Consider the following 13450-nt stretch of genomic DNA (forward strand, 5'->3'; position numbering starts at 1 on the left):
CGAAGTAACTCTTCTAAAGCGATACCGGGACTGCAGTGAACAAAATAATTGAAGATATAAGGTAATCAGAATAATTGAATATCTAAATTAATACATAACAAATGATTAATTTCTAATTGGAAACACAACCTAAGAGTAATAATCATTTGAAATTGGAGTCAGATTAAACGAGTGAAATTAAGTGAACATTCAAAGACGCTGAAAAGGCATACACGCGTTAACCTTCGCCCAGGCTGCTCGGCAGCCGAAGGGACTTGGGAACGGCGAGGAAGAAACTGCTGCATAGCAGCAGCCTGCTTCCTCGCCTCCTGAAACCTCTCAGTGACAGTGTTAACAGCATCACCAAAAAGGCCAGAAGGATTCAGTGGGGCATCCAACAGGAAGGACTTATCTTTGTCCTTAATGTCGGACAGATTTAGCCAGAGATGACGCTCCGTGGCCACTAGGGCTGCCATAGACTGGCCGATGGATTTGGCTGTCTCCTTAGTGGCCCGGAGAGCTAAATCTGCCGACTGCCGGAGCTCGTGGATGAACTCCGCCCCCACCTCATCACTGTTACCCAAATCTCTCAGCAGGTCTGCTTGATAAGCTTGGAGAATAGCCATTGTATGCAAGCATGCCGCAGCTTGACCTGCTGCCGAGTACGCTTTGCCCACTAATGCTGAGGTCGTTTTCAGCGGTTTAGTGGGCAATGTCGGGGCTTTTAGGGACGATGCCGCTTGAGGAGAGAGATGGCTCGCAAGCATCTCTTCAGCTCTTGGCATCGCCCCATACCCGTGCTTCTTCATCCCCAGAACACTGCTGTATGTAGATGTTTGGGGTGTGAAGACACTGGAAGATACTGGTCTTTTCCATGATCTCGACACCTCAGTGTGGAGATGTAGCGAAAATTAACTCAAAGGGGAAATATTAATAATTATTCATAACTCATTATGATTATTAATTATGATTAATTATGAATATGCAAATCAGTTAATCAGATTAACTGGACGTAGCTACATTAAAATTAACATTACAATCAGTTAACCTGTTCGTCCAGTGAACGCTCAGTGTTGATTGTTTATTAATTCTAAGAAATGTCAATTTCCAAGTTATGGAAAAATAATATTTCTTATTGTACTGTACTACTCAGAGCACGTAGTCCGGATCTATCACTTAAGAGGCAATTAATTAGCAGACGGAGTCAGAACCAAACGTGTATTGTGCACAATCTTTATTAACTAACTCACAAACACATAACTAAACTAACAAACACATAACATAACATACATAAAGGGTCACACACACACACACACACACACACACACGCAAGTCAGAATGAGTAATGATAGTGTTGAACCGGAAGAGATGCTGTTACTAGAGCTACATGAAATGTCAAAGGCAATCTGGAAAGGAATCATCAGTTTCTTCAGCAATAGCAAGGTAAGTCTTACAAATTAATACTAACTCGCTGTTTAGTGTTAAAATGTACGATACTTGCAAGATGCCCTTAGGCTGAGGAGCATCGGTTCTGCCATCTGAGGAGAGATCTTGGGTGATTCAGTCCGAAGTTATTGCCAGTTTTTCCATGTTGGATGAGGAGCACATGGCTCGTTTGTAGGCCGAGGCCTACAGGCCTTGCAGGCCTGGCCTAGGCCGGCCGCAAGGAGATCGATTCGGTCGTTCAGAAGCAAGGAGAAAAAGAGGGGGAGTGGCACTGTTCGCTGGTTTTTAACCTGTGGTCAAAGTCACACCTCTCAGTTGTTGACCGGACCAATGAAGATGTTGTAATTCTGGGTGGCAACACCCCTCCTGTCAGGGCTTTTACAACCCAGAAAGATTAACAAGCTGAGTTCTTGAATCAGAACTATTAAAGATTCTTTTAATACTGATGTGTTGCACAGGTATGGATGTACCGCATACACAAGCATTTAAATCTTCCCGCTACGAACGTATAGACACAAAACATGGCATGATTGAAGTTACCGTGCAGGTCATAACATTTAACAATCATCAAACATGTAAATACAATGAGTACAATAACACATCAGTAATAATGGATACCATTTCCTGAGAAGGATTCATTTATAGCACAGTCTGTCTATACATTAATGCCATAGAGTCTGTGTTCTGTGTGGAAAATGCAGGGAAGATGCAGATTTTCTGTGTCTCTACTCTGTTCTCCATGCGGCAACCGCATTCCTCGGCGCAATAAACTTGTAACTGAAAAATTCCCGGGGGATGGGGACAGACTCCAGAGTGAGCTTAAAACTATTGGTTAACTAACCAATAATTGTGTCTGATTTGCCTCAGTCATTACAGAGATCAGGAAAGAACGGTAGTGCCCGACATGGAGATTGAGCAGCTCTTGACGGTAGAAACCGTCCGTCGAGTTTACTGCGGGTCTGCTGCTCTTGCTTCTCGGCTGGCCACTCGATATTCAGCTTGGCGACAGCACGAGTAAGCACCTCCATAAGCTCATTGCTTACGGGAGAGGGAAGTGGCGAGTCTTCGGTCTCTCCCGTTGCTACACTAACAACATCTAATTCCTCAGAACTAGACGCCATTAATGTAACAGTGTCAACCGGAGTGGAAGAAACCGCAACGCATGCTTCCTGCCTCCGAATTGACACACTGGATGCAGCAGGTGAAGGCAGAGTTAAGGCTGGGCCCGTCTCTAACCCTACTGCTACATCCATTTGCGAGCCCCAGGACATGAGACGCCGCCCTGCCTCAGCAGAAGCGGGGCCCGAGCCCTGAGGCACACGAACCGAGCCAGTCTCCTCGAAGACGGCCCGGCGGGAGCGCAGCTTCCACACAGGAAACTGCTCGCAGTGCTCACAAGCAGCTCCCTCGAGAGCTGCCTGGGCATGCTGCACTCCTAAACAAACAACACAAAGGTTGTGTGAATCCCCAGCCATGATAAAACGCGGACAAGGGTGAACACACTTCCTAAATTGCTGCTGTTCGCTCGCCATGATATCAGTTTGATATATATAGACAGACAACAATAAATAAGACAGACAAGATCACATGTAGCGCTTGCTGAAGACAAGCTGAATGTGAGTGCGTTTGGGGCGGCTTTATGGTTCCTGGTCGGTGACGTCACCCGCCTATGACGTACCGTCTCCTGATTGGACAGATTGCATGCGTGCTTCACGACGACATCACGCAGAGGCATTCCCATAGCGGCAACGCAGCGCGAGTTCCCTTGAAAGGGAACCACTGTTTGTATTAAAAACAAACAAACAAACAAAGTTAAATACACTCTAAAGATAATTCAGTGGCTTTGTAAATAACTATGCAATAACTATGCTTCCTCAATAAAATCTCTGAATAAAGTTAAATCAAAATATTTGAGAATGGATAAATTATACTGATCAGTTTCAGGAACTACAATTATCACTTATTTCAAAATTATTAATCGCAATTCATTAGGTATATTTAATTGTTTTCACAGCATTGACATTTACTCAGACCTTTTAAGTGTAAACATGCTTCACCAAAAGAAACTGGGTACATCATAGTTTAAGTTTTTAGAATGTATTTGTAAATAAAACAGCAAAATTAATTGTGGTGGGGCCTTTCATTACTGTACATTAGGAAAGTGAGAGTCAGGCAAAGGGTAAAAGGAAGGGTAATTCAGGCAAATACAGATGTCCATCTAAATGGATAGTTAAAGGTTCATGACATGAGAGTGTCTATGATAAAGCCAATTAAATGTCTTAACATAGATAGTTTAAAACACATGTGCCATGTTTATAGAAATATGCTCTTTATATTGCACTCAATGTGTTGGCTCAAAAAAAATAAAAATAAAAATAATGTGGAAACAGACACTTTACATGCTCTTATTAAAGGATTAGTTCACTTTTAAATAAACTTTTGCTGATAATTTACTCACCCCCATGTCATCCAAGATGTCCATGTCTTTCTTTCTTCAGTCGAAAAGAAATTAAGGTTTTTGATGAAAACATTGCAGTAGGGCTGGGCGATGTATCGAATGCTTTTGTCACGCGCATTTCTTCAGTAAAGCCGGTTCCCTGATTACCGCTAAATTGCCATCACCTGCTTTCAAATGGAGCGGCATTTAATAGACAGAGCCGTAGATCACTGATAAGCCACGCAATATCGCGTTCAATATCGACCGCGATACATATCGATATTGAACGCGATATTGCGTGGCTTATCAGTGATCTACGGGCTATATCCATATAGTGGATTTCAACGGGCACCAAACGGTTCAAAGTCCGAATGACAGTTTCATTGCAGCTTCAAAGGGCTTTAAATGATACCAGACGATGAATAAGGGTCTTATCTAGTGAAACGATCGGCCATTTAAAAAAATAAAAATAAAAAAGTTTAAGTTTTATGAGCACAAATTCTCACCTTGCTCTGTTCTGCGATGCACATTTGTGACGTCACGTAATACGCAATTACGTTGAAAAGGTCATGCTTGACGTAGGCGGAAGTACCGAGTCGGTGTTTACAAGTTGAACGTGCAAATACTAACCCTGCATCCCAATATGCATACCATCCACCCTATTCGCCCTAAATAGTATTGAAAATTACAAATGTCACATACTATTTAGTATGGATAGTATGCACATTGAGACGCAGGCTTGGTCAAATGCCGTTTACAAAAAAAGGTAAAACAACTAATGGTTCTTCCATCCTGTGTTGTCAGTGCCATCAGACTGTCATACCCTTCTCCATCAAAACAAAACCCCCTCTAAAGGGGTCGCACACCGGACGCGAAGCTTGGCGCCGCGTCTCTGACAACTGACAGGTATCGCACACTGGCCGCGCACATTATATATGCGCGAGCTCAATTTTGAATCGACCCCTGATAGAAGAGTTGCACAATGAAAGTGTTTTACATAAACAGGAAAATGTTACATATGCCTATCTATGCCTTAATATTTCGCACTGAGGTTAGTGTACATGGAAAAATGGCACAACAAAGCAAAAGGAAAGAAAAGGCTACATTTATTATACATTTTTAGACTTTATTGAAGCTGTTAAACTAAAAATGTAAAACTAATGTATCTTGCAGCACAGGGTGAAGTCAGTATGTACATTAACAACGATTTGAGAGAAATATAATATACATTTAATGTAAAACAATGTACATGACGCGGCGGACAGCCGCCGAATGTCACCACCATTGTGCAGTAATGCAGTGAGATGGAAACAGGGACTCACCGACTGATTCTAATGGTGTGATTGAAATGGTCCATTCGTGGCAGCATTGAGATTCTTCCTCTGTTGGCAATGGTTAGCATTTGCCACGTGCACCACCACGTCTCATTAGATCTTTGTCTGCCCGATGCTTGACAGGTGTGTGTCGCCGCAGCAGTCTTTTCCACTGTGTATTCCGGTTCAAAAAGCTAGGGCAGGGCGAAAAACTCTTCTTGAAGTTCAAAATCGTCCAACATTGTTGTTTTACCTTTTTTTGTAAACCGAGTTTGACTTAGTATTTGCACGTTCAATCTGTAAACACCGACTCGGTACTTCCGCCTACGTCAAGCGTGACCTTTTCAACGTAATTGCGTATTACGTGACGTCACGAATCACGGCATTTGCCACATGTGCACCACCACATCTCGTTAGATCTTCGTCTGCCCGATGCTTGAGAGGTGTGTGTCGCCGCAGCAGTCTCTTCCTCTGTGTATTCCGGTTCAAAAAGGTAGGGCAGGGCGAAAAACTCTCCTCGAAGTTCAAAATCGTCCAACATTGTTGTTTTACCTTTTTTTGTAAACGGCATTTGACTTAGTATTTGCACGTTCAATCGGTAAACACCGACTCGGTACTTCCGCCTACGTCAAGCGTGACCTTTTCAACGTAATTGCGTATTACGTGACGTCACAAACGCGCATCGTGGAACAGAGCAAGGGGAGCATTTGTGCTTCTTTTTTAAACTTTTTTTATTTATTTATTTCGCTAGATAAGACCCTTATTCATTGTCTGGTATTGTTTAAAGCCCTTTGAAGCTGCACTGAAACTGTCATTTGGACCTTGAACCGTTTGGTGCCCATTGAAGTCCATTATATGGAGAAAAATCCTGGATTGTTTTCATCAAAAACCTTAATTTCTTTTCGACTGAAGAAAGAAAGACATGGACATCTTGGATGACATGGGGGGTGAGTAAATTATCAGCAAAAGTTTAAAAAAAGTTTTTTTAAAAGTGGACTAATCCTTTAATATATCCTTTGTTGATCCTCTATGTCTCCATCTCTCCCACAATCTCCTTTCGTCTTTGTGCCTGAAAACCCTGTGGATAAGAGATACCTTTACCATGCTCAACAGTCATTTAGTCATCATCACCATTCATCGCAGACCTGTTAAAGAAGAGAAACATTATCCACCATGTAGTAACTATTTGCCATTTACTCACCTGCATTGTTCCATTTCATCATTTGTGCAATAAAGGCTAATCTGTCTGTGATTCTGGTTTATCCTCACAACTACATAGTTTTACAAATAAATTATATTTTCAACTCGAAAGTAAATATCACTTAATGTAGGTATTTTAATACATTTTGAATTGTCATTGTGCAAATAAATAAATCCAATAAAACTTACTAACATCTTCCCAATAAGTCCCACTAGACACCCCCGACATCTGATTAGCCACACCAGGTGCCACCCCAAAACTGAATTCACTACTTCCATTTCATAAGATCCCACCCTCCCTTTAGAGCGTTCTCCAAAGCCATGCCTCCTCCAAAAGACATGAATGTGCACAGCAGAGTCTGAAAAGCACCACGAGAGATGTGTTAAATAACCTCATGTCTCAAAGCACAGAGCATTACAATAATAATGAACATTATAAAGAACTTACAGAGCTCTTACTTGTACCACCTGACTGCTACAGATTCATTTAGCTGTTGATAGTGTGGAGATAGAAATGCAAAAATCAGAGTCTGGAGATCCGGGTAGAACGTCATGGTTTGCCGTGTAATTACAGCTAAAGGTAAAATCTCATAATTACAGTTATGACATGGCATGAACACAGCATAAGCTTCTTGTTTTAGTTTAGGAGGAACTGGGGTGTATTCCAGAAAGCAAGGTTAACTTACCATCACATATACCCTGAACTCTCGGTTGATTACCCTAAAACTTACTCTTGGTATGTTGGTTCCAAAATACCTGTGAGTTAGTTCAATCAACCTCCTGTTGGTAACCCAGAGTTAATGTGCGCGCAAAGTGAGTACATAAGGACATTTTCAATGGATCGCCGATTTCAGGAATCACCATGGAAACGCATGGAGGAAAAAAGCGAGCAACGTACTTCAGTGAAACTGAGTTGGAGGTTTTGAAGCTTGCTTATAAAGTTATAAGATAGCCTAGGCTATTTTCCCCTTTCATTGTGATGCAAAATTCTTTTGGGTATATTGTAAAAATAAACAAGCATTTACTTTTTGGCCTTCATACATTTCTTAATATCACTGTAGTAATGTACATAATTGGCTGGTAATATATTGGGAAAAAAAAAAAAAAAAAAGTAATATAATAGCTTCTTGTTTTATCAGGTGTAATCCTTCTGGAGCCAGAAGAACTGATAAGCTACGCAATATCACGTTCATTATCGCAGATGAATCGCCTTCGATAATGAACACGATATTGCGTAGCTTATCAGTGAACTACGGCTCTGTCTATTAAATGCCGCTCCATTTGAAAGCAGGTGATGGCGATTTAGCAGTAATCAGGGAACCGGCTTTACTGACGAAATGCGCGTGACAATCGCATGCGATATATCGCCCAGCCCTAGTCCAGGCTAATCCAAGCATTATTATAGCAGTAATAGTTGCTCTGTTTTTGAAGTCCATAAAAAAAAAGTGCATCTGTCCATCAAATAATGTGCTCCTCGTGGCTCTCAACACTTTTTCCCTAAATTGAATACAGAAGGCGGTCGGCCGAGGCTTTACTTAAGTTTTAAATATGGATATTTTTCTTCCACAAACGCATCGATTCTCTTCAGAAGACCTTTATCAACACCCCAGAGCCGCAAGGAGCACGTTATTTGACAGACAGATGCACTTTTTATAGACTTCAGAAACAGAGCAACTATTACTGCCATTACAATGCATGGATTAGCCTGAACTTTTTTAATATAACTCAGATTGTATTCGTCTGAAAGAAGAATGTCATATACACCTAGGATGACTTGAGGGTGAGTAACTCATGGGCTAATTTTCATTTTTGGGTGAACTATCCCTTTAAACATCAATCTGAAAAGTGGTTAATGATCAATTTGCTTAGAAAATGTTCAAGATGAAATGATATATGTAACCAACAAACAAGAATATTTACTCACCTGACCATTTGTGAAGAGGGCTGGCCACCTTTCCACCGTGTTCTTCACTGCAGGCTCCTTCTCTATCAATTCCTTTCTACACAAGGCAAAAGTAGAATTCATGTTCTGGGCTATCAGTGCAGAATTAAGACGACGTTTCTTCATCTCTTCCACCATCTCTTTCCTTTTGGATTCCATGCAGGCTTCATCTTCACCATCAGGGAAATTCGGTAGGAAATTTATTTCAAACCTCTTGGGTCTTTTGACGTTTCTCTGAGGCTGCTGTCCTCTTCTTTTTCCACCATTTATGGATACCTCCAAACATCCAGCTCGACGCAGTTTTGAGTGGTAATTACCCATTTTCCATCTAAGGCTATCATACCACCCATTCCACCCCTTAGATGAGCCAGGCTGGGTAAGGCAGGGATGTTTTTTTATCAAAGCAGCAGCAACAGCCTCGAAATCTTCCTTATTTGGGTAAGCTTTGTAACTGTATATTGTCTCAGAGAGTTTTTCAAGAATCTCATGCTTAAGCTCTCCTGACAATTGTAGATATGTTTGATCTCGCATGTACTGTAGATTTCCCTGACGTAATCTGTATTCAACATCAACAGGAAAATTATGGATCTCGAAAGTTTCTGGCCATGCAGTACGTAGACTATGACATGGATCATCAGAAGCCACAGACAGGATTTCAGTGTCAGCTGTGCTAGGGGTTGGTGTCGTCACAAGTGAGACAATCTTCAGTGTGGGTTTATCTGGCAAATCAGCAATGTCGGTAAGATTCACAAGGGAATTGTTGAAGTCTGGATCCTCAAACTGAAGTGTGAACTTGTACTGAAGTCCCAGCTTTTCTTCAAGTTGTTCCAACAGTGAGTCAACTGTCTGTGGTTTCAAAGGAAGTACGATTTTTCTGATGTCGTTGTCACAAACTATAACTCGGAGTATGGTCCTTGTCTCCATATTTGGTCTCTCTACAAAGGTTAAAGAATTGAGTTAGTTTTCTTAAATTAAAGTGATATCTCAATCCAAAAATGCAAATATGATTTGGAAAATTTCACTCATCCTAATTTAAATACACTTTACACAAAGGCATTAACAATTTCATGTGACTTGTGCCATACAGTCTAAGAATTTAAAGCATATGAATGGGTTTGTTGAAAAATAAACTTCAATATCTAATCAATTCTACTGTATATAAATCTTGAATAAAAGCATTTAACTGCTGCTCTCTCAATAGTGCATGCAGGATGTGACAGTTTAAAGAAAATGATGAATTACATTTTAGTTTGTTTCTCAACAAACCCATTAATCTACTATTTGAACACCTGAAGTTGAATGACATATGTTTTTGCGTCCTCCTGAAGCTTGAGAAGCAATACCTATCTTCTGACATAGTAAAGACAAGAGCAGTCAGAAATCTTTTCAAAAATAAGCCTTTTTGTCTTCTGAATAAGAATGAGTAAATGATAATTTTTTGAATTTCTGAAGTCCCTTTAAAACCTGAATTGTCATTCATTTAGCAAATGATGTAATGTTTGAGAGTAACATAGGTCCTGCCCCGAAGTGTATAGGCTGGCAAAGGAAACGGGTCATTCAAATCTGAGGGTTTGATAATTGACAGTGATAGCACATGACTGCACAGTTCAAAAGAACGTAGGTGCTCAATGTACCAACATGTCAAATCGTTACACACAAACAGAAAATCACTGCTGATGACAAGAATTTTGAAAATCTGTTTGAAATCAGGTAGGCCTGAACAAGTACCAACAGATACAACCATATCTGGATTATACTTGATTCCATCAATGCTCACAGATGATGCTGTGAGGACAGTGTTCTGAACTGAATATGTTTGTCTCAGGAATTCCTGAATGTTCTCAGGGAAAGCTGAAATCAAAGTACCCATCACCTTCTCTGTCTCTATGGATGGCTTAAGAAAGGAGGGGGAGTCAATGTAGTAAGCCAGCAGTCTTTGATGGCGAACAGCCAAAGTTTGGGGAACATTTTTGAAATTTTTGGTGTCACGGATTACCTGCTTGAAGAATTTATGTTTTCCCTCAAATCGCATCGTCCACATATGTCTTAGTGGTCCATACATTCTTATGAGCTGCGGATAGTGCTCAATGTAGTGGTGTTTAGGGCGCAATGTGAAATGGGGAAAGACTGTTAGAAGTAAATGCCTGTGTTCTGCGATCTTTGCGTCAAGAAAATCAAGAGAATCCTCAGTGAACTTGAAAGCCAATGCCATTTCTAAAATATCTTTCAGAAGCAACACAATTTCCCATGTTTTATCATTTTCAGGGATATCAAAGCCAACCATGAGGGGCAGAAGCCTGATAAGTGCCCAATTCTCATGGGCATTACCCCCAATTGTACGTTTTGAGGCAAATGTACCTGGGATGATTTGAGGCTGATCAACTTTGTCTGAGAATTTGTAAGGAAACTGCTTGATAGCTTGATTCAGGGATTCAAGAGAGATGAATTTCCTTGAGATCAAATCATTAATGCACAACGACATTTCAGTAGGGATGACACCCTCCATAAGGTCGTGCATTATGTCAGGTGGAAAACCACCAACTGTGTGAAAATGTTCTAACCGTTCAGTTAAAACACAGCCACCTTTCACACCATACTGCTTTACCAAAGTTGCATCGTGTAGCACTTCAGCCACTTGCCTGTCATGCTCCTGCTTGGTTCGCAGTTCAAATGCTCCTGACCGGATCTCCTTCTCCTGGATTTCAGATCTGCTTGCAAAGTAGAACCGACATGGGTGTTCAACAGTGAAACTCTCCTGTAGTCCTGCAAAGGAATGAGCACCTAAATTATCAGAAGACACAAAAAGCACACTTCCTTTCACAGAGTCTCCTAACTGTTCAATGTATACACCATGCTTTTCAAGAGTTTCAAGGTCCTGAACAAATGGGCGCAAGATGTCTGTGTAACCATGTTGTTTAACTGCACTAGCTCTGCATAAAATTGCTAGCTGAATTGACTGAAGTGATGAACGATCTTTTGAGGGTAGGTTGGCTAGAACCCAATAGAGAGCGAACATTTTGTGTTTTTTTCGGGAAGTGCCAAGAGGATTGGCAAGCTCAAATTCATCAACATAAAGACCCAGGACAATCCTGAAGGTCTCAGTGTTGAAAAAGTCATTTTCTTGATAGTGAGTGCCATCTCTGTAAGTCTTGAATTCATTAACGGATCGATCATTGCAAAGGACCCTATTAAGAATGTCAGCCCTATTTAGAAGTTTCTGCAACATTTGCAGAACTGGCACATAAGAGACTGACTGTGAATCAAGCTTGTATTCAATTGGCACGACAATCGGAAATTCACTCTGAAAATATGATGCTCTTCTACTTATTGTGGAAAGAGGCTCACCATCTTTAGTCATAGTCAAGATTGGGTTACTGTCTTTTACGGCATTTACTATTTTTCTCACTAGTGAATCACAGCCACTCAGTCCATGTTCAAGAAGAATTTGCTGAACAGCATGATAGACAAGGGGCTCTGAAAAAAGTAAAATTTGATTTATTTGTTGAATTATTTCTTGCGCAGCCAAATCAGAAACATGCAAAATTGCCTGCATTTTGAGAAAAAGAGAGGCTAAATTATGTTCCAATTGATGATGCAATGCATCAAGGTTTTCACTCTCTATATAACTTTCCTCCACATGTTCATCTACAGGATCAGGGCTCAAAGGCTCTTCTTGTTGCACATTATCTACACTGTGAGTAGAAACGTGCAAGAGAATGCCAGATTTCAACTGCCTTTGATCAAGCGCTCCATGCTCTCTACATTTATGGGAATTAAATGTAGAGTAGACATTGGTCTCAAAATTGCAATTGTTGTACGGACACAGCACAGTTTCATGATTTTTGAGATGCTGCCGCAAATGAGAAAAAAAAAATTGACTCTGTGCAGGGCTCCTCAAAACTGCAAAGTGGGCAGTGAAATATCAAAGGGATGTTATCACATGGACTGGATTGGCTACCATGTGCCTGATGTGAATGATTTTTTGTTAAGTGCACCTTTAGTGCATTAAATGATTTGAATGAGCACAGACAATCAGTGTAGAGACATGGAATCGGAGTACTTCGAGTGTAGCTTCCATGTTTTAATCTGTAATGTTTTAAGAGCTGAGCCCTCTTTTCACACGAAAACAAGCAGAACTTGCACTTCCAATGCATGAATTCAAGTCTACAGACGCAAAATAAAAAGACAAAATAGGGTAATAATTGAGTGTTAATGAAGCTATCTTAATTCATGCATTGTGATTGCATGCGATTTCCATGTGAACGACACGTGAGCATCGAACGTTCTAGAATGTTCGTTTAGTATTGGCTACACGGGTTTTTACTTATCAAAAATGATAAACCACGTACTTACAACCGATTAAAATAACTTACAAACTGTACATGAAACCACTGTTCAGTAAAAACCGATGTTTGCAACCTAGCTAATAAGCAACTGATCTCAAACGGTCTCATTCGACATAAAACTATCCTGCATCAGTGTGCCTTTTTGTCTTTTCCTCTTTGCACACAATGAGCAAATTAAAATCTATTTAAGTTAATTTTTTAACGTTGGTTTATAAATAGGCCATCACCATGAGCATACCTAGTTGTGCCGACACATCCAGAGCACGAGGCGAACTGAAGTTTCTTCGTCGTCGTCGTCGTCTTCAAAATCCTGTGTACCGCAACATTGCGCATGCGCGGGCGCCGCTGCATTGCCTGTAAGTCCCTGTAAAGTCAATTCTGAGAATTCTTTATTTCTAAACACTTTATAAATGTTACAAATGTATTGCTGAAACATATTACAAATACTGTGAATTGTGTAATGCTTAATTGTGAAGTTAGAGCGTTAAACAGTTTTTCACCAAGTCTCTGCTCAGGATTTTTTGGGCGGAGCTAAAACGGGGGTCTGATGACGCACTTGGACCCCCGAGCATAGCCCCTCCCCTAATAACATTGTCGATGACGCACCGAGCATGGCGCCGCCTCTAACTCTATCCGCTCAATATATCAAGCTCTTTTAATACAAATATGATGGATTGTGAAGCAGCAGCAGCTGATTATGGCCTTGCCAATAAGCTTAAATCATAGTGGTATTTTATTTCCGAGAAGGAATAAAAAGAGATTCACAAAGGAAATATATATATATATA

The 13450-nt window shown here is 40.7% G+C and overlaps 1 protein-coding gene across 1 annotated transcript; it reads right to left on the reverse strand.

Moving 5' to 3' along the window:
* Positions 1–7884: 7884 nt before the first annotated feature.
* On the reverse strand, positions 7885–13045 carry LOC125267328. Its single transcript, XM_048188850.1, has 3 exons — positions 12902–13045; positions 10957–11080; positions 7885–9252 (listed from the first exon to the last, which is right to left on the reverse strand). The coding sequence occupies exons 2-3, from the start codon at positions 10961–10963 to the stop codon at positions 8252–8254; spliced, it is 1008 nt and encodes a 335-aa protein (XP_048044807.1). The 5' UTR covers positions 10964–11080; positions 12902–13045; the 3' UTR covers positions 7885–8251.
* Between the last annotated feature and the right edge of the window lie 405 nt (positions 13046–13450).

This window comes from Megalobrama amblycephala, linkage group LG1 (assembly GCF_018812025.1).
Source record: "Megalobrama amblycephala isolate DHTTF-2021 linkage group LG1, ASM1881202v1, whole genome shotgun sequence".
Taxonomy (NCBI): Eukaryota; Metazoa; Chordata; class Actinopteri; order Cypriniformes; family Xenocyprididae; genus Megalobrama; species Megalobrama amblycephala.